Genomic DNA, 23012 nt, shown 5'->3' with positions numbered 1-23012 from the left:
GAGCCTGGCAATTACTCAAAGGTAAAGGTAGCTAATCACAAGTGAACACGAATATGTTTAGCACAAACTAATATTACAGATTTATCAGCAACAGTCAACACCAGTTATTATTTTAAATAATTACATACCTAAATACTAAATGCATGACTATATAAAAAAGGCCTTTACTTACAGTATGTTGTAGCCTACCCTTTTTCAATGCAAAGTGCCACCTCTTTATTGTGCATATGTGTGAGGTAAAGCAGAGCATGAAAGCAACAAGAATATGACCAGAAAAGGTTAAATGATGGACTTGCAGTTCCTAACCTACATCAACCCTGCCTAGTTGAATAGATAATTAAATCTTGTGGCCATCTGGCTCCCTCTTGTGGATTGACATTACGCCTTTGTGTGTTTGAACCCTGGTTTGAACGTGCTTGGCTGGCAGGTGCTAAAAGACTCTAGTAAAAATACATTTGTTATTTGTGTATAAGGTGAAACTCTGAATAAAATGCATGTGTGCCTGTGTGCAAAAGAAAAACTGGATACTAAAATAAAAATGTTTTCTGAAAAATATCCTATAGTTGCACAGACACATGACACACTAAACGAAAAGGAAAAGTTCCTTATATGGGCAGTCTAATAATTGATACTGAAAAGATACTGATAAAACATAGGCTACTGTAATACTGAAATTGAAAAAAAAATTCAGCACTATAGAATCCTCCAATAAGAATATGCACTGTTAAGGCTAAGCATGCTGAACAGTCATATATTGATCAAAATCTGGAAGATGACAAATATTTTTAACCTATGAGCTAATGATAATTATAAACATGTAACTGTCAGTAAATATATATATTAATTCATTTAGAATATAGCCAATGCCTTGATTAAATAATTTTTTATCTTACATCGTGGTAAAATTGTTAGGCGTTCTCAATGTAATTTACCTCTAATCTGAGTTTGGTACGAAAATATCTTTGCTTTGTAACATTTTCCCATCAGATCATCCATGTAAATGACATGGCACTACTGCAGAATCATCTGATGGACACTAGATGGAGCCAAGATAGCTCTCTAATCAATCAACATCACGAGTCATTTGTGGTGCACCATGCAGAGTTTGATCAAGTATAAACAATGCACTGCCACATTTGGATGAAATAAACATTCTTCGACTGATCCTAACCTCTCTGCATCATCTTGTCAGCTCAATGAAAAACTGGTAATCAGCTCTTTCTTGGTTTTGCCACCTATATAGTCTGTCAGCCTTTGTTTCTGTCAGGTTGTGATGTAAATGTAAACCTGTCTTACTTCAGCAGCTGGACCAGAGGTGAGGCATATATAAAGCTTCCCTTTATATTTTTGATCTGAGTCTCCCAGAGTCTAGCTTCTCATTGGTGACCATCTATGATGATGTTGTATCTCAGGGACTTTTCAAGAAAGGCTGCATTATGTGTGAAATGCACCACATCTTGAATTTATACAGCAGAACTGGTTCCATAAGTTGAAGATTCTCCACTCGATGTTAAAATAATCTGCTTGAGCTCCAAACCAAGGCCTTTTTGCTTATTTGTTTTTTGTCAGTCCTTGAAACGGTCATGGATTCCACTCTGACCTTAATTGTGGCATTCTGAGAGAACATCAGGAAATATTCTATAGATAAAAAAAAAAAAAAAGCAGACATATAAACAATTGACCCGAATGGGGATTCACACGTTTGGGGGTGGGGAATATTTCATGCTCACAATGCTGCATTTATTTAATCAAAAAAATACAGTACACAAAAAGTACTGTTTTTCAGGATTCTTTAATGATTAGAAAGTTCAAAAGAACAGCATTTATTTGAAATAGAAATCTTTTGTTACAATATAAATGTCGTTGTCACTTTTTTAAATCAATTTAATGCATCCTTGCTAAAAATAAGTATTCAGTTCTTTCAAAATAAAATAAAAATCACTCAAAGAAATCATTCTCTGACCCCAAAATTTTGAACGGTAATATATTTAATGGCCTCAGACTACGTAGGGGCCTAAAACTGGAGTATAAATAATGCAGTGCATCAGTGTGTATTTGTAGAAGTGTGTCATAATAAAGATGAGATATTTGTTTATTTGTTTTAGGGGGGGTTGGGGTTACATACCTATATGCCTTACAATGCATAATAGATTAATCCTTTCCAAAAGCACAATCCAAAATTACCACACAAAAAAAGCAATTACGCAGCTTTGCATCATATTCATTATTATTAAATATTTGATAAAGCCTGAGAAATGGAATATTAGCTGTTGCAGTGATATTAAACCTAATTTGATTTGCAATTAAATTGCTCCCATATATATTGGGCTAGTTTGGACAACCGTGGAATTCTCTATGTTGTAGCTGCTGAACGTTTTTGTGTGTCCTAAGGGCGTTACCTATGAACATATAAGGAGCTATTGGACGACTCTGACTCAACTGAATGCTTTAATTAATACACAAACTCCCGTATACTGACTGGTTGTGTCGAGGTCAGTTCTCAACATCTGAACTGAGTTTTAATCAGCTGAGCTTGATTTCCTGGGTGGGGAACTCCTGTTCCTGTAATCTCTCACATTGAAATGAAAGGTTCAGATGACAATGGCCAGATGACTGATGCTTCACATGCTTCACTGGCCCACAGTCTGATCATGAGTCATCCTGGTTTAAGAAATATAGGAAATATAGGAAATGAGTTAATTATTTATAACATTTGCCTTCAGCGTGCCAATTGCAAGTTTAAAAATAGACACATACAAAACACAGACAATTTTTTTTTATCAACAGATAATATTTAATTGACCTTTAAAAAGCTTAGCTATTTGACAGCATGAACCAGCTCACAAACACCCAATATCACTGTTTTGTTCTTCAATTATGCTTTAATTCTAAAATAGTCTGTTTCTCAAACCTTCAAGTTCCACATCCATCTATAGTGACCTCAGGAAGTCTTCTAAACAACAAACAGAAATGAGATGGACAGAGATGGACCAAGACATTAATAATTCACATGTTTTTGAATGCAATGTCAGTTCTGTGGTAACAAGTGAAGGCCCATCAAGATTCTAATCTAAATCTAAAACGGAACAGAAATAATCTCTCCGCTAACTTCACTAGTCAAAATGGTAAATTACCAAACCTCATATTCAACTTGAAAATGCATGATGGCTAAATAATAATGATAATTCATAGAAATCAAAAGACACACAAGGCACAATGAAAACTCCTTGAACCCTTGTAATCTGGCAGTCAGATGAACCCTAAATAATGCTTCAAGTATTATTTGATTGTATACCATCATACAGGTAAATAAGAGAACTAAAATGAGGAAATACGAGAAAAAAAACAGAAATAAATGCAAATAAATAAACAAAAAGTAAAATGAAATAAATAAATATGACAGATTAATTTATTAACAAAGGAGTGATTTAATAAATAAGAACTAAATTGTGCGATAAAAACTTATAGTAGGTTATTTATTTATTGTTATTTATTTTATCAAAGCGTACAAGGTTATTTATTTATTGTTGTTTATTTTATTTTATTTAAATTCTTTATATATTTTATTTATTTCCCCCCCCCCCCCCATAAACTACTAATTTTGGTGTAGTAATTCTCCTAACTCGATTCCAATCAATCCAACACGAAGTATCACATGTGCCGCGAAAAGTCGTTTTTCGAGTCATATTAACAATGGCTGATAATTCACACGACTACGAATAACTGCGCTTAAGTCCGTTTACATTTGTAGGCCACATTTTTAGGGTGTAAAATTTTCTTTCGTTTGCATATTAAAAAGTCGTGTCCCCGCCCAAGCGGTGTCGGTGAGCTGAACGCCTGTTTTACAGGGGAGGGGTCAGACGCTTCACAGTGGGACGACGAGCAAAGAGAGGAGTGAACAAGGGGAGCGAGATAGATTGGTGGGTTTTTAAAAAGACTGCTTAAATTTGTTAATATCACGTTACTTCTTTGTTTTGCTTCATCCAGGGGAAACGCGGTACTGGTCACGCGTTAGAAAGCGAGCTCATAAAATAGGACAGATGCATCTGGCGTAGCGTGGGGCTGAAACGCCCAAATATAGAGCTGCAAACGTTTGGAATTACAATCACTTCCTACCGCTTGGAAAATCTGAAACTGGCCATAGAGAAGCCCGTTTCGATAGGCCACGACCTCACATCGGGACTTTAACGAAACCAAAAACAAAGGTAGACACTATGGAAACTCTTCTGTTTGTTCTGATCTCTCTGTTGGCTTTCTTTGTTATCCTCTGGTTTTCCTTGTTTGGCCTCTTAATAGTGGAGTAGAACAAAGTTAGCCAGCTCTCCATGTTAGCAGGCTAGTGGCGTTAGCTGCTGTGCTAATCGAAATGGCACGAGCGTGAGGATCATTGGGACGGAGGAAGCTTGTTTTCCTGAAATTCCCTAAAGTTCATCTTTTAATCCAGTGCATAGTCTTTTTTCCTATTATTGTAATGCTGGCTTCGTGAAAGAGATCCTGGTTGCGTATTGTTTCGGCATTTTCCCCCAACCTTATTGCAGATATCCAGGATAAATGGAACAGATAAAGTTATTGGTTTTGAGAACTCTAAGTTAGTTTTATGTGCTTTAGTAAATATTATTATGATGTCCCTGTATTAATTGTGCTCATGTTAAAACGAGAATATCTGCAAATGAATCCCGAAACTGATTTGCATTGGGATTAACGTTAGCTTCAGTAACGTTACCTCTTATCTATGATGTGACGATTTCAATAGTTTATAACGTTACACCTCAGTGAGACTTTTCTTCCATGTTGCACTTTCAGGACCGTAATGTATTTTGATAGGGTTGTCAGTGTGATTTCTATATGTGAATTGAAAGTGGATAGTAATGCATTTGTGGGTGAATAAATGGCAGTGAGTGTGAAATGTTCACTGCAGTGAAGTAAACGGGTCAAGGCCCATTAACACACCTGAGTTTGCGGAAGTCACCTGACCATTATAAAAATGATTTTTTTTTTGATAACACGAGTTGTAATGTATAGTAACGTTAGCCAATGTATTTTAATTATTTACTTTACATTTAAATTTAACAAATACGTGTGATTCTTGAATGTAATGAATTACTGGCTTTAATGGAAATGTTATTATTACTTCCAAGTGAGAATGAATATATTTCAGTTTAATTGTGATTTTTAGCGCAGTATATTGGCTCTATTCACATGTTTTGGATTCAAATATGTAGTATCACATTCGCTCTGCTTTACCTGAACTGATCGTAGACTCACAGGTGCAACAAGACTAACGTTATTTCTCCGGTGTACGTGACTTTGACTGCGACTAGTGTGTTTTTTCCCAGAAGAGGGCGAAATTCGGTCAGTTAACTCATCGGTTATATGCAATAATAATCATTACGAAAAAAGTTTGGGAATGGAAACCTGTTGAGTTAGTATTTTGAAAGGGTGTGAATGTGGGGGAAGGGAAAGGCGCGGTTCTCTATCTCTGTGTGTGTGTGTGTGTGTGTGTTAACAGTGACTCTCATTTGCACACAACGTGTGTGTGATTTTTACCTCACGTCCAGTCTGAGAGTCCAATGAGAAGCTCAGCGTGAGTCAGTGGCGCTCATGATGCTTATCAATCCCCGAGAAAAAAAAGCCTCAAAGCAGGAATGTTTGGGATTTTTTTCATACTCGTCTACCTTGACCTGAGAGGGCTGGTACATGTGTGTACACGCCCGATTTGGGATGCCCCCCACCCTTTGAGGGAGCTCAATTCTCCCGGCCGTTACTAAAGAATTGGTCAAAAGCTGTGAGGGGAGGTGTGTCTTTGAAGACGGCTCCTCAATGACGGGTAACCAAATAGTTTGACCGCTGTAATGACCGGCTATAATGTGAGCACCATGCAGGGTGTGTCTTTCAAGCGCGGAAGGACACAGCGCTGTTATTAAAAACACTGTTTAATCATTTCTTAAGAAACATGAATACAGTTACAAAATACAGTTAACATTCCATACCTGTACATAAGAGCCCTGACTTGTAGTGTCAATGCAAAAATAAATCAGTAAAGTGACGTTCGAAGATTTCTATTCATTTAAGAAAATAACTAACTCTAAAGAACAAATCTGAACTTTATACATTAAAGGTAGGGTAGGCAATTTTGGAAAGGCTAGCTTTGAAAGCATCAGATCCCACCCTTCCTTCAGAGCCACGCCTCCTCAAACACATGAACATGCACTGCAAAAGCAGACTCTGCAAAGCACAAGTGTGTTATATTACCTTATGTCTCCATCTCCAAGCACATAGTATTACAATAATAGTGAATGTGAACAACTTGCAGAGCTCTGACTTGTATCACCTGACTACTTTGCAGATTCGTTTTCGACATTGATAGTGTTGACATAGCAGTACAGAATACTCCGAGCATAATCCGAGTCTGAGGACATGAACAGCTCTGAGCAGAGCGTCACAGGAACTGCCATCTCTAAAATACGGTTATGACATGGCGTGAACGCAGCAAAAGCTCATTGTTTTGGTTCAGGAGAAACTGTAAAAGGTGGCTGCTGTTTGTTTGCGGCGCTCTGTGACTTTGTCCACAACTCTGCATATCCTCATGGAACGCGTTGATGCATGGAAGTATGGAAAAACATAGGCTGGCAGGTAGGACATCATATAATTGCATTCGGACCTAATGCAATGATTTAACTTTCTTTTTTATTTATTTATAGCTAAATATTTAGACCACTTCTATGATTGATTGCTATCAGGATCTGAAGAGTTTCATACCAGTACAGAATAATAGAGCATTGTATTGCCGTATACATCAATGCAAAAAATGAGTGTAGTAACTTTGACTAGGATATTTGAGTTTTTGTTATTTTAAATGTTGAGAAGTTTTGAAACACTAAAACAACTTTTCAGGACCTTGGCCATTAAGTGTGCAAATTTGTCTATGAAGTTTAGCTAAAATTACAGATCTTAGACCTTTTGTAACTTATTATATTGCTAAATTTTTAAATGCATATTATGCATAATATTTTTATATACACTATTGTAACTGTACAAGTAAGACGCTCTACTTCATGTCGGGACAGTGGCTATTCACAATGTTACAGCCTTATACCTTTTTGCTACAAGGGATGGTTCACACAATGAAAATTTTGTCTGTCATCATTTACTCACCCTGTATGATTTTCTTTCTTCTGCAGAATTTTTTTTTAAAGATTGTTGTTAAAAAATAGATTTGGTGACCATAGACTTCCATCGGATGGACAAAAGAACACGGAGATGTTTCTCAGTCATCTTTTATATTCCACAGAAGAAAGTCATTTAGATTTTAAATGAAATGAGGGGGATTAAAAGATGACCATTTTCATTTTGTGTGAACTATCAATTTAAACATTAGGTATTATCAGTGGCAGCTTGTTTAGCAATTAAAGAACAGGTTAGATGGTGTGTAAAATCTTACCATGAACCTCTTATCTTATTTTAATACATGTTTGAAGAGAACCAACTAGCCAGTATTGTACTTACTAGCTACAGCAGTGTCCAAAAAGTTGTTTTATTTTCTGTTTGAAAAATAGATTTTATTTTGAAGTTGATCTCACCAAACCCAGTTTGAGTAAGAAGTAATAACTGTTAAAGAGTTTGTTAATGTTTGGATTACGTTTTTTTTAGAAGTTGAATAGGAGGTGAAGGCTTAACTAAATAACATTTATATTCTTCTAAATGTATTGAGAAGTCCTATATACTCATAAATTGTTCATATGATGATAATTTTCCAGTTCTATCAAAAATGGTGCACTCCAATATATGAATTATATCGCTGTTGAACCAATTTGGCAAAATAAAAATGAATTGGTGCTTGTTGTATTGCATTTCTTGCTAAAGAAATGGCTGTGTGGAGAGAAATGGTGCTAATAGTTCTTCCAAGCAAGGAGTGCATGGTTTAAAAAAAGCACATCCTCTTCTTTTCCCTTCGTGGTTACAGCACTATACTTTAGATTTTCAAATTCCAGGAAGTGACAGGAAAAGAAAAGACGCTCCGCCCATGGTTGTTACCTTTTACCTGCAGTAACGTTCTCAGGTTGATGTTTAAAAAGAGTTACGTCACCGGCACTCCCATTTCCTGGTCTTTGCGGTGTGACTGCAAGCTGTCTGAATGAGAAGTAAAGGCTATAATGTCATAATGTGTGTAATGACTGATTGAGGTACATGCTGAAAAGGTCAGTATGCTTCCCTAACGCTTTGAGATTTGAACACACACTAAGCACGGGTAGTGGTTAGTTATAGTGGGTTAAAGCACATGGCTGATCGTAGATCAGTTGGCTGCGTGTGTACCAAAGTTCACTGAGCATTAGTTTGGAGCCAGGCCAGTGCTGATGGTGTTGCTCTTTACATTTCAGCATTGCCTGAGTCAGCAGGAACCAAAAAGCGTGCGTGATGTTTGGTGAAATACTACAAATGCTACCATTGGAATTCTCTCATTGGTATGTGAATTTAGATGGTGTTTTCCTACTCGACACCTGTATTGACTTTGTCTCAAAGTCACTCCATATAAAGGCACATAGTCAGCTTATTGTTTTTCTTCCCATAATCCACATATTTGGAGCAGAAGTCAGCAGCTGTTGTCTGAATTGCCTCCCACATGCATATGATATGATGATGATCATATTTGACTGCCTGCTGCAGCTGCAATCTGTTATACAGCATGATCTATTTACTTGTCCTTAATGTGTTTAAACTGTTAAACTTTGTCCTGTTATACGGTATCTTATCATAAGTATTATCTCGGCCCATGGTGTTTAGAGTTTGGATGGTCAGTGGCTTAGGTGTCTAATTCCTTTGATATCCCATTAGAGGACGCAAATGATTAAGCACCTGACTAATTAAATTACTCGGGCTTATGTCTAATACTGCCAGAGTTCTAGAATCAAGTTTTGATGATGCGTTGATTGTCACACAGGGTATTTTCTCTTTAATCCCACCAGCGCTCAGGGCAGTTTTGGTGCATGATGAATCACACTTTCTTAGTATGGACTGGCATTTGACAGATGTATTTTTTTTTTGGCATAGTTCAGCACACCTTGTACCTGTTAAATCATGTTTTATGTGTTTTTTTTTTCTTTTCTTTTTCGCCAAAGTTTCAGGGTGTTCTAGGTCAGGTCTATTTAGAGAGTCGTCCCATGGCAGTTTTCTCCTTAGAAGACGAGAACTCTTGCAGTTTGTATAGCGTCCTGTTGAGGCCTATTTGAAACGCACACAGGCTGTGTCCGAAACTTAAAATGCAGCATCCGTAGGTTGGAAGGCATCAATTACATTTTCAATTTCAATGTTTGTGTAATATCCTGTCTGCTAGGAAGACATTTTTAAAGACATTCATTGAAAAATATGCTTTTGAATTTTTGCTTTTTGAAGATTTGCTTTGAATTAATTGTAGATTGTTAGATGTTGCATTATGATGCATTAAATCTACTAGAGATGTTATGACTATACCACTACACTACTTGTTTTGTGGACTTTATTGTGTCTAAGTTTGAAATGTGTCACTACAGTTAAGTAGTTGCATCCAAATTAGGGCTGCACGATTAACCTTTATCGCATCGATATTGAGGTTTTAACTCCCGCGATAACCTAACCTCAGGAGTCTGAGGTTTTTTCCCCCGCCTCTGACATTTGAGTGACAAACCTATTAGCCAATCAAAATGGTTGAATCTCGCGTTCCTGGCTTGCTGGCCAATTAGAAATGGCAATGGAAACAAGGTTGTATGCAGTGCTCCGGCTTTCTGTCAGCAGCAAAGCAGCTAACACTAGTGTTGTCAAAAATATACTGAAATATCTGAACGGTACCAATACTAATTTCCCGAAGTATCGATATCGCAGACACGCGCTTCACACTGCGAGCGGGCTGCGGGCACCCAAAAGATTGTTTGACAATCAATAATCCCTCACATCACTCATTTTTTAAAATTATTTTATAGGTGTAAACCGACTTAAGGAACAGGCTCCAGGGGTACCATTTAGCAAGCATAGGCTACGCTCAGCATCAGGGGTGTTTGTTGTTTGGACAGACCTTTCCCCACTGCTAAAAAAATCCTAAAGGAAACACTGTAACTCTTCCTTCTCATTTTAACTTTTCTGAAACATTAACCAAGATGGCCTAGTATTTTTGTTGATATGAGTCTGTGTTGTCTCGTTTTTTCACCGTAATTCTATTATTTTATTACTTATTTTATTATTTTATTATATTATTATTACTCTTATTTTAAAATGTGTGCAATATAACAGTTTCATGTTCAGTAAATGGCAGTGGACTACAGAATTATTTTGTTTTTCTAATTGTAAATCTAAATCTAATAAGAATTCATTTTCTATTTTTCAGTGTTAAAGAATTTAAAAACAAATGACCAAGTGTTTAAGTTAATTTCCATTATGTCTTATTCTTTGGTATTTAGGTGTATTTAATAATCATGAAGCATCAAACAATCTCATTACCTCAATCACTATGTATGTAGTTTATTTAACCCTCTGTGTCGAAGTAACAACACATTTTATTCATAATTTTAGGTTTTATGCACTTAAAAGTATCGAACGCAAAAATCGAAAATCGCACCGCAATCGCAATATTTGTCAGAAAAAACGCAATTAGGTTTTTTCTCAAAATCGTGCAGCCCTAATCCAAATTGACATGAAATAGATCGCCTATTCATCTTGATAAAAATACTTTGTTCTCTAGATGTCCCTTAATGATCTTATTGTAAAAGAAAAATGCATGGATTAACCGTTCTTCCTTTTTTAAATACTTTATTTGACCTTGTAATATTTCATCAAAATACCATGACTCAGTCTTCTGGAGAAATGACAGATCCCACTCTGGTGATTGTATACCGGACTGTTTCAATCATTTCATACACATAATGTACACAGGCCCCTTTCTTTCGGTCGACCACAAGGTCATGTTCAGATCTGTATCTATCCAGTCAACAACCAATGCATTGATCCAAATCGATTATCATTTTTACTCGGATGTACATCACAATATGAAAGATGTGGTCTGTCGCCACTTCCGTTAGATTTCTAATTGTCCATTTATTTATTTTTCTGACAGCTTTCATTTGAATGAATGGTTTTTGGACACATCCACATTTATTGGTTAAGTTCCTTTATTAGAAATCACGTACATGTAACCAATCATGGGCAGGTTTGTAATATTCAGTGTTTCCCACTGGATTTTGTGAAACTGTGGTCGGTTGACCGGTTCAATTAATCTGGTGCACTTTGAGTTGGAAGACAAACTCATGAGCTTTTATTTTGCCGGAAACTGCAATCAAACTTTTATTTTGGTGGAAAACAAGTTAACGAATGCATCTTATTGCAAATCAAGTGAAATGCTGTAATCACAGTGCGTAACTGGTGCCTGCTACATTCCTAAATGCACGCTAAACTCAGCACATGCACAGGTGGAGTTCACTGCATTCATTCACTGTGAACCGGTATTGACAATTGTACCCCCAGAGCTGATCGGGTGAACAAAGTGCGTACTTTTCGCACTTTCGACTTTAGTTTGTTTGACCGCAATTGCGCAAAACATGACATTTAAAGACCTTTTATGTTATTATGAGAAGTTTAAATGTATTTTCGGGTTGCCACAGTCTAGTTAATGAATGGGAAGCACTGAAATGTATTTGTGGCGGTCAATGTTGATATTTTGGGTGGGGCGCTACAAATAAATCAATGTATGGGAAACATTGATATTCGTATTTCGTACCCAAAGATTACAATTAAGGAGTTTCGTTATTAATGCATTCAGCTGGTCATATTCGTGAAAAAAAAATACCTTCAGTCATCCTGAATAGGGTTTATTTTGTTATCATGTCCAGCTTACTCTACATCAGCGCACATTACAAACTACTTTCTAGGCTATATGAACAAATGGACGATAAATAATGATTAAGTTAAAATGATAATGGGGTGAGTCCACAGAGTGATGCAAAAGATATGATACTAACACTGCATAATTGAAAAAATCTAATTGGAATCAAGTATTCCTAAGAGCTCTATCACATATAGATTAGACACTCCCTTCTGTGTTGAACTCTGAGTGATCAGATTCAGAAGTCTTTTGTCGTCTAAATGATGCATGCATCCGAGCGAAACGGTCTGATATGTGAATGAGTCATCGGTTACACACACTTCAATCGGATGCTTAGGGAAAGGATGAGGACATAGGCCTATGTCATAGAGAATGCAACGAAAGAGCGACTTATAAGGAAAAAGGAAGGGAAGTGTTTTCCAGTTATTTTCGAGCTGCCAGAGGAGCTGAGACAGGATCTGACATGCCACAATACAAGCTGGAATGTGTGTGTGTGCGCGCTCATTCCTCGCTTTCTACGAGAGTCTGTTTGCTTTGTGGGGAGGGAAGTCGAAGAGGTGGAAAAACAGTTTCAGTCCTAGTTGAAACTGACTGCTGCGTCTGTGTTTTCAAGGACAATGCGATCACACCCACACCCCCCTCAGCGAACTAAAGTCACCACGGCATATGCACACCCCGCTGCTGTCCCTCTCTCAACCAATTCTCTGTAGTGGACACACATTTGCTATTGTTCTGTTAACCACTAAGCAGACAGCTGCAAATATTTCCTCTATCTCTCTCTGTCGTGTGCTGGGTTGAGTTAGCTGGCTGAATCGGCAGTGGCTACAGCACTCTGTGGGGCGGAGCTTTTCCTTTGCTGCTGTTTTGTACATTTTGGCCTTGACTCCTGCTTGCTTCCATTCCAATCCCGCTCTCATGATAGCCACTGCGTGTTTTGGGGGTTCTCTTTCGCTCTTGCATTGTTGTGCTTTTGTGGTCTTCTTAAAATAGTTTCTGACATGCACAGTAGTTTTTCTGTTTGTTCTTTAGTGGATGCTTAGAAATTCTCAGTTGACTTTGTGCTTTATTTTTGCAGTGGCTTTGTTGGATGTGGGGAAGGTTGAATCGCTGCAGATCCGTAGATAAAGGTTCAAAGCCCAGATTAGTCCCCATGAAATCAAAACTGACAATTACATTTTTAATTTATGGTGCAGTATTTATTATAAATGATTTATCAAGTGCCCTCGTAATCTTTAATCAAAATAACTTCCCCTCCCTCTTGCGGGACATCTCTTCCCTGATGACTGGACCTACTGGTCTTCTCTGGTGCAAGGGCGGGTCAACCTGTCACTCACATGACATCACAGCAATACAGCATCCAGTCAATTTCCAATGGACAACATCAAGGTCTTTATACAAGGTCTTTGATTCAGTATTCCCTAGAGGTGTGACGAGATTTCTCATCGAGGTGAAAAGTTGTCTTGTGATATTGCCATGACGTGTGAGGGTGAAGTTAGTATTGAAAATGCCACCGCTATGTTTACAGTACGCAGTGACGGTCGCTTCAATCCCATCCAGCTCATCCAACACGAGCTGCTGAGTCTTACGTACAACGAATTCACAACAAACGCGATTTCAATACCTTTTGAAAGCGGCTTCCTGATGCAGGCAAATATCTCCCGATAGGAAAGCTGTCTTAGGCTGGGCTGTGTGGTTATAACCACCTCTTAGCTTGAAGAAAATTTTGATCTCTATTTGTACTTTAAATATTGAGAGAGTATTTTAATTATGGTTGGACTTATTGATCGCACTTAATAAGACTAAGAAAAAAAACGTTGTTTTTATTTATACTGTTTTTATTTTGATGATCAATTTGTGGAAAGGAGTTCAGTTATAAGGTCAAAAGTTGTAGAGGCTCATAAATCATGTACAGTTCTAAGGTCTGAAGAGACTCATTACATCATACGGGAGAGAAGCCAGTCAGATGAGTTTGTGGCAAAACCTTTTACAGCACTTGAGTATTGTCTTTTACTGCATATAATTCATACTCATAAAGTAGAACTCTAATGACATTTATTACAAGATGATTAGTTAAAACATTTCAAATGCACCTGCAGATTTTTCTAGTAATGTATTTCGTAATTGAGGATTTAAAAAAAAATATTTGTAAAGTCTCGTTCTCGTGAGCTAACGGTCTCGTCACACCCCTAGTATTCCCATAAAGATCCAACTTTTTTTGGAGTGCTTTGACTTGGTGTTAAGAAACTTGTGATCTTTATTTTAGATCAAGATCTCTATTTTAAATTGTCCGCTTAAAAAATTCTGTCATTCACTCACCAGTGTGACGCCGTTGTGTGGAACACGACCGAAGATGTTCTGAAGAATGTTCGTTCTGTTCTTTTCTATACAACAACGCATCAAGAAAAACAACTTAAGTACCCTAAAGTGGTCCATATGGCTCATGCTTCATAAGTCAGTTTTATGAAGACATTAAAACTGTCAATATTTACTCAACCTCATGTTGTTCCACTGTATTCAGCATTCACTGATAGCCTAATCTTTCCATCACTTAAAACTACTGTCCCTCATTTTTGATTACTTGGGCTTAGTTCACTATTCTTTAAGAGGCATGTGAAAATCCGAATGTTGCAAGTTGTGTGACTTGGAGACAGGAGAGTTTGGCTATCACTGGACACGCATGAGCATGTCAACTTAAGTCTTTGATTTCAAATTGTTATAGGGCTAAGTCTCCCTAAAATGGGCCTGGGGCTCTCCCTGGTATTTAGTGGATTGTTTAAAACAAAAGATTGATCAGTTCCACACACAGAGAGGTATAGAAATTCAAGAAGAAAAAAAGCACTGGTATCGGTTCTGTATTGGCTGATATTCAGAATTTGGGTATTCGAATTGGATATGTTATGACAAAGGTATCGTTGCATCACTACTTTAAGAATACTTGGGTTAAGTGAATCAAGAAGTTCCTTTCTAAAGTATAAATCTGTTTATTTTACAGTTCACATTTTTAAATGTATATTCAAATACACATGTATAATTAATGCAATGACATTTATAAGTATTAGGGGTGTAATGATACATTGTTATATCGAGAATCGCAATGGCAATGATTCATCCAAAATTGTAAATTCTGTCATGTACTCGCCCTTATGTCGTTTCAAACCTATAAGATTTTCACTCAACTTCCAAACACAAATGAGTGATTTGTTCCTTCATTACTCTTAAATTGAAAAGATCCCCAAATTATAAAGGCATCATAAAAATAATCAATTGAGTGGTCTAATCCCAAATCAAGCCTTTTGAAGAGACACAATAGCTTTAGCCTATGTGATGAACAGATTTACAATGAATGCAGAATTAATTTCTGGATGAACTAACATTTACAGTTTATCGTAATAGTCATTTTGACATGCTTTCTTGCGACTAGAATTGATTGCATTGATCATCTAAGCGCTGCCAGATTGGCACTCCTCAAAGTGAAACCGCAAACATCATATCACATGTTGTTTTAGTAGTCAAAGCATTTTAGATGGGTTATTCTTAAATGTATAGTGCAATAATAGCGGGAAAGGCGCAAGCACTGGGAGAGTCTGGGCACTCGGGATTCTGTAAGAGCCTTCAAGGATAATTAATAATACAAGCGTTATTAAACTCTTTTAATAATGTGTAATAAATATAATTTATCCCCAATATTTTAATAATAATAAAAAAAAAATCTTTAAACTCTCCTTTATTTTGGCTTAAAATATCACAATAGTGAGTTCAGTATTGCAATGTGTATCGAATCGTGATATGAATGTATCGGTACACCGTCACCTAGTATATAGAGTAAAATTTGATAATTTTGGCCACCCTGCTCATCGCCATCAAAAAAAAATCCATATTGGTCAACAACTACCAGATATGACTTATAGATTATTCATGGTGCAGTAGTAATGGCATGAGGATGAATATATGTTGACTGAATTAAATTTTTTGCGTGAACTACTCCTGTAAACATTTACGTGGTTGTACTTTCATGCAGGTGAGTTTTGGGGGAGTTTGGTTATCATGCTTGCTTGTTTATTTATTTAAACTCATGTTTTAGCATGTCGTTTTATGTTTTGATTCACTTTTGTAATGGTGCATAGTAATGATTCATGGACAAGAGCAGGTGCAGCTATGGGCTCGTTTCTCTTTCACTTTGGCTTAACCTTAATAAACTTTAGAATTTGGGAAGTTCAATTGTAAATGGTGGGAAATAGTCAGGTTCCCTAGCATAATTTGTCACTTTCTTCCCTTTATTGTCATTACTGTAATAAGCTAATATACATTGTGCAAAGCCGGCATGCCTTTTTCTTGGTAGTTCTCCCAACGATCCTTTTAAACCTATCAACCTGTAGCTCAGATTGTCTCCTCTACCCGTATATGACGCTGTGCTGAAATCAGTGCTCAGATCAGCTCTCAGGTTTTTTTTTCACCTGCTGTTCACACGCAGCATTTGCACCCCACCCAGATATAACTGGTGCTAATGAGCAAATGCAGCGCCGTGAAGTCGCATAAGTAGTTATTTATACACTATGCTACTGATATCACAATAAGTTCCACTGAGAGGATCTTACGAGAGAGCTTCTGTTTAACAACAAATAATAAAATATGTCCTAGTCTGACCATCTCCAGCTGTTTTACAAAGCTTACTGCAGTTCTAAGGCATGAATGGTCTTATTTTAAAGCAAGTCAAGGGTGAAGTGAGATGCATTGAAGATAATACTTACAAAGAACTAGTGGTTGACCGATATTTTGTTTTAAATATCAGCATCGGCCGATGTGTTTAAAGTGGGACTGTTATTTTGGCAGTGCTGAGAATGTCTGAGCACCCAGCACTCCCATTCTCTTTATTTGTTTACGGTCTCTGTTTAACAGTTCTGTCATCATAGAACTGTTAAAGAAATTAAACTGCATATGAAAAAGTATGTGTTTGCCTTTCTATCACTAACAGATGCTATAGTACTTTCAAATTTACTATCGGCGTTCAGCAAAATCACATTTATATTATATAGAATATCTAATAGACATTTATTTTCACAAACCTTGCAGACTTGGTTGAATCCAGCTGTGAGTAGGGCCGTCATATCGGACTATAACATACAGCCTGTGACACGCTTTCAAAATAACACGCTTTTTTAAAATAAAAAACAAACGGTCTAATCATAGACTGTAAAAAATGCGCTAGACATGGCACTTTAAAAACGTATAGTTTATTTGTAGTTCGATTACGGATATTTCACATCATGTTCAAATGCATAGGCTATTCGAATATCGAATAAAAAGTGACAGGCCTAGCTGTGAGATCTTTCTGAAGTGTGCATTTGTAGCCAGCATCTACTGTGTATTCTGCGTCGGTCCATGCAAATTGAATGTGGACAGCTGTCACTGGAGATGCACGATCGACAAACTTTAAATCCTTGATTTCAAACTATGCTGCTCTATGTTGCCCACTGTCATATTCTTGTCATTTTCACTGTGTGCCGAATGTAAAATTCTTCATGTCTTTATTTGAAAAAAAAAATGATTCCCAGAGCGCACAAACTTGCCAGATTACAGAACTAAGAAGTTGCCATATATTTATATATATGCATGTGTGTTTTCCAAAGTTACTAGCCACTTAACATTTTCACTGGCCACAATTTTGACACCGATACCATGGGGAAAAACTGCCATTTAGATGATAATCTCGAAATTTTGCAGCCGGTATATGAGGCTCCTGTCACTTTAAGACTTGACGCACGAATCCGTTATACTGTTACACGAGTGTTTTCTTTCTCAACTGTTTGTCCACTTAAAACATGACTGTGTTTAAGTGAATACTCACCAAGCATTTTCGCATTCAAATTTGGAGTAAATTGATGTACATGAACAATGTTCATCTGGAGCAAATGAAACGAGTGAGTGAGGGGAGTGTTTGTGTGTCCAAGATAACTGCATCAACCATCAAAAAGTCAATATCGGTCGACCACTACAAAGTAATATAAGACCACAACTGCGCCATGTTTTGTTTTGCCATTTATTAATAATGAATAACAATAATATTTTATTGGTTTTATTATATTATATCTTATTATTATTATGTATCATGATAATACTTGGTGGTGTACTTTATTTAAATTATTCAATATTGAATATAAAATTGTGAATCATGGTACAATGGTGTTCTTTATTAATGATTTATTATTCTTATTCTTATGTTAATAATCATGGTAATACCGTGGCGGTGTTTATTTGATTCAATATCGTTTTAAATTTTTTACCTGTACCATAGCATTTTAAGTATCTTGAAGCTCCATGGTCTAGTGTCTATGGGGGATCATGGTACTTTAATTGTTATGATTTCAGTATCCTGGTATATCTGAAAGTACCATAATATTACTATTATTTATTTGGACTATATAAATTTTATTTTAGCCTAATCAACTTGTATACTTTAAGTACTATATCAATACATGATCCCATCACTGACTGTAACATGGTACTGTTGCTGTGCTAGTTCGAGTTGTCGGTTTTCCTCAAGCATAAAAACACTGAGTTTGTTTTCAGTTGTCAGACAGTGAAATGTCCTCCAGAAAAGACAGCACAGTAGAAAGGACATTTACGGCTTTTATTTATCTGCAGTACGTTTGCGTGGAGCCACTTTTGGATTTGAATAGACCTTGGCTCATTCCTTGTTGTGTCTGCACTCGTCTATTTGCCTCTACACGATCTCTTCTCACACAGCATCTGAATCACTCTCGTACATGCGAGCTTGAAACCGGTCTGGTTTCCTCAGTGTTGTCACTCAGAGGTGGCAGCGTGATCACGCCTGCGTCTGAAGCGCTTTGTTAGCACCTGTCTTGCTCGCGCTCTTTTCACAGTTTTTACTTTCTGTCTGTCATGTTCTCTCGATCTCACATTTCTTTTTTATCTCTCCTTGTTTCTTGATTTAGCTTGGCGCATGGGTCACATGATGCACACAACCTTAAGCTACGTGTTTGTGTCTGTTTGACTGCGTGGAGCGCATGTTTCTTTTCTTTTTTAGGGCACTTATGGAGTGTGCAAGGCGCTCGATCTCATGATGCGAGTGTGTAACCCCTGTCCTCTTTCTCTCAGTGTGTATGGAGCAGTGTGAGAATGCAGCATCTCTCCTGGCCTCCGTGCGAGAGCAGGAGATGCAGTTTGAGCGTCTGACTCGAGCTCTGGAGGAGGAGAGGAGGAGCGTGGGGCCCTCCGGTACCCTACCCCGCCCCCTCCCCACCCTGCAGGTAAAGCCCTCCCAGCCAATCACGCAGCAGCAGGGTTCCCCGCATCATCACCCTGCAATATCTCACCCATGCCGCATCACTCTGCACCAATGCGTCCTAGTTGGCACCTCAAGGAGCATGGCGATTAACCCATCCTTCACTGTTGCGTTCAGTGTCACCAGAACCCACCATTTGCATCCTTTCCTCTTGTCATCCTTTGCCCTCTGCATCATTCTGCAGTTAATGGCGTGTGTGGCATCACAGAACGCTCTGAAGCCATACTTAAAAAAGCCATGTTTCTCTTGCATGTTGTTTCTTCATGTCCCCAATGTGTCTCTCACCACATCAATGAATGTCAACCCTGTTGGTTCTCACAAAACGCATGTCTGTACATCGTACATGTGTCATTAACACATCTGTTTGACTTAGCGGAATGAATGTTCTTCAACGAAGAGGAATTTCTCTCCCATTTGCTCACGGTCCTCATGATGAATGTCTCCCTTATCACAGAATCTTTCTCAACACCCAAACCCCCTTCCGCTGATAGCGGAGAGATAACAAACCGGTTTAGTAAGATGAGTCTCCCTTGTGTGTAGAGGATTTCAGAAAGCTCCATCTTTCGGTGAACACATCAAGTATCGTCTTAATCTCAGCTTTCTTAGTTTACTTCACCGTGTAGACAGAACTTCTTGGATTGGGTGCATGATCTTAGACACACCCCCCTCCTTTAAGGGCGTCGACTGTGTGCAAGTGAGTTGAAACTCTGAAAGTTGAATTCACAGCTAGATAGTTGATAGTTGATAGTTAGAATTAGGAATGAGTACTTAACCTAAAAATGAAAAATTTCATTTATGCACCATTTTTGTTTTATTTATATACTATTGATTTAATTATATTTTAATTCAAGCTTTATTTGTCATTTTTAGCGTCAATTATGTCAGTTTAAGTAATGTTGGTTCTTGAACTTATTTCAGTTAATTGCCAACGTAATATATTAGATAATGTTTTTAATGTCATTTATATTTTTACTGTTTCATTTTACGCTACAGAAACTCAGTTCTAGCTAGCAGTAACGACACTAGTTTCAAATCTATTACGGTCTAACGGGGAACATGGTAATACTTTGCAGAATGTCTTGGCTGTGCTTTATTTATTAAATAATAAATGGGTCAAAAACTCGTATAAAGCTGCAGTCCAAACTTTCTGGCTGCTACATTCCTAGTCTTTCTACACTAAATTTAAGTTAATTGAAAAGCTTTCGTTCTGTCATAGCTCTCAGGTGTCACTTGCATTTGTGTACATTTTGAATGCGGAGCATAAGAACCAGTGCCATTTGACATTGACGTCAATCTTGAATTCAATAATTTGAATTCAACATGCTCCCCACAAATGCGAATGATATCGTTCTCTCTCGTTCTCTCTCGTTCTCTCTCGTTCTCTCTCTCGTGTGTAAAGATAAGAAGCTGTTCATCTGTGTTTGGAATGCCACCATCTTCTGTATATCTCCTTTCTGTTGACATAGTTGTATAGATATTAACATGCTGAGCAGGCTCAGTTCCTACCTGCTGACAGGTTCCCACAAGCCCGACTGTCAGCTAGGATTACCGTCTTCTTTCACGGCTCCCTCTGGAGCGGGAATAGGACAGTATCCCACTTCCCCTGGTTTTCGCGTAGAGAATTTGTGCTTTAAGTGTGAATGGTGTTGCATGCCATTGTTGTGTAAAAGCATGAGTAATATTATCCGGTAGCGGTCAACCCCCTTCTCATTCCTGGCGTTCGTTCATCCATGTATTCATCATTCATTTCCGCAAAACACTGTCATGTTTCTCTTGTGCAACGGTCTCATGTTTTTTTTTCATATGCTGTTGTATTTACTCGAGGTCCTGCCATAATCTGTGGTCATTCTGAATGTTTAGCATTGTTCACCGCCATGATCATTGGCCACTTTCACGCCTTCCTCATCTGTTTTACATGCATGTTTTTGTGTCTGTCATCATTTTTCTCTCTGTTTCTCTAGAACGGCCGTGTCACTGGTGATGCAGAGTTAGAACGTCTCAAATTAAACGAGGGATACATAAACGGGACTCAGGTTAGTATGGGGTGGCCACAATGAACTCTTTTTCTGTATATTTCAGTTCTGCAAGATGATTATATTTTAAAATCAAAATTGAACTAATATTAATTATAAATTGCATGTAATTTTTAAAACTTAATAATGAAATATATTTATTATGATTAATATTTTAATAATTTAAAATATTATTATTGTTGTGGTTCTTTTTCTTTCTTTCTTACCCTGCCACAAATTTGATAAAATGGGTATTTTTTTGCAAACATGTTTTTGTATGTGTCAGGAAAATAAACGCATTTAACACTTTTGTTAACGTTTTGTATAGAATAGTGATATGAGTGTCATCGTTACATAGCATAAAAACAATGAATGTACCGATAGCCAGCAAACCCCGGGAAATAATTCCTGTAATAATTCCAGTTTCCTGTAATAATATAGAAAATCACATTATACATAAGTTCATGTTTTTGAACCCTCTCACCCCTCCCTCACTCACTCACTCACTCACTCACTCACTCACTCACTCACTCACTCACTCACTCACTCACTCACTCACTCACTCACTCACTCACTCACTCACTCACTCACTCACTCACTCACTCACTCACTCACTCACTCCCTCTTTACCGTCAAGTAATGTTAGTAATAGTTGCATCTTTTTACTTTCTATTTTGAGGCATCCAACCGAACTACAACTTGCAATGTTTGCGAAAAAGGGATGTGCGCTCAACACGCACATATCTCCATATTTCTGTTTGTTCTGTTGACAGAACACTACACATGCTGCGTGTTTTTTTTTTTGGTATCGGAGCATTTTAAGGAGTACGAGTACACGAGAGCAGCATTCCTAATAAAACAGATGTACACTGAACAGGATGTAGTGTCAACACAGCACTGGTCCCAGGCCATCCTTATTGTGGAATCCTGGGTGTCCGTATACTTGAAATGCTCTTGCGCATATTTTTACACTTAATTATTTTGCTTCTGTACTAACTTGCTATCGTCGTCATTGACATACACCTGTGATTGTGCCAGATGGTGTTTGTGTGACACTTCCTATTCTTAGCTTATGCTCACTATTGTTCTTTGTTTGTGCGCCTGTTCTACAGTACAGGATGTTGGACCCTGGTCATATTGTCGAGTCGGTCACAGTTGAGGACCCCCATGAAGCTATGCCTATTATTTCAGTTGAAACTAATGATGATGGAACCACACGTCGCACTGAAACCACAGTAAGTTTGCTGCAGCCATACAATATAATTTAACTGGTGACATTTTGTCTATTATGGCCTCCATGTTTTTCAAGTTGGAAAGATAATTTTTCACTTTCCCTTACCAGGTAAAGAAGGTCACAAAGACAACCACCACACGAACAGTCATTCCCTCAGTCTCCGACACACTTTCCCTGGATGGCACTGGTTCAGTCACTGGGATGCCCGGTTATAATAGCCCAATGGACCGTGTGTACAGGCCACCGGCTGGCCCCATGGACTACCCCACCTCTACTGTCCCCCGTAACTACCACTATGGACCTCCAGGTGGCTATGATGATTATCGCAGCGGCCCTCCTTCTGAAGCCTACACCAGCCTCAGCCGAGGGACACGGATGGATGACCGCTACAGGTCTGTGCCTTTCAAATACTTTTTAAAAGATATAAAAATAGTAACACTTATTGCACTATATTAAAGTTTTTACTGTATTTTTGATCAAATCAATGCTATCTTGCTAAACATAAGAGACCTCTTTCAAATACACACACAAAAAATCTTAATTTCTCACTTTTGACCCGTAGTGAAGATGTACAAATGAGCTCCCTCTTTGATTGATTGATTGATTGAAATCTTTATT

At 37.7% G+C, this 23012-nt stretch overlaps 1 protein-coding gene across 13 annotated transcripts in view; it reads left to right on the top strand.

Annotated features, from left to right (window-relative positions):
• Positions 1-3625: 3625 nt before the first annotated feature.
• Positions 3626-23012, top strand: part of ctnnd1 (catenin (cadherin-associated protein), delta 1) — a 30809-nt gene continuing 11422 nt past the window's right edge. For 4 of the 13 annotated variants that reach the window (XM_079616589.1, XM_079616588.1, XM_079616587.1 and 1 more), the window contains exons 1-5: positions 3832-4205; positions 18962-19113; positions 21110-21181; positions 22273-22395; positions 22503-22786. In XM_079616589.1, the coding sequence (XP_079472715.1) occupies positions 18967-19113; positions 21110-21181; positions 22273-22395; positions 22503-22786 (626 nt within the window). In that variant the 5' untranslated portion in view covers positions 3832-4205; positions 18962-18966. Of the gene's footprint in view, positions 4206-18961; positions 19114-21109; positions 21182-22272; positions 22396-22502; positions 22787-23012 lie in introns of all 13 variants that reach the window. The other 9 variants (XM_079616584.1, XM_079616582.1, XM_079616592.1 and 6 more) reach the window with 5 other exon arrangements.

This window comes from Phoxinus phoxinus (genome assembly GCF_949152265.1).
Source record: "Phoxinus phoxinus genome assembly, chromosome: 6".
Lineage (NCBI taxonomy): Eukaryota > Metazoa > Chordata > Actinopteri > Cypriniformes > Leuciscidae > Phoxinus > Phoxinus phoxinus.
This window is presented reverse-complemented; position numbering and strand designations above follow the sequence as displayed.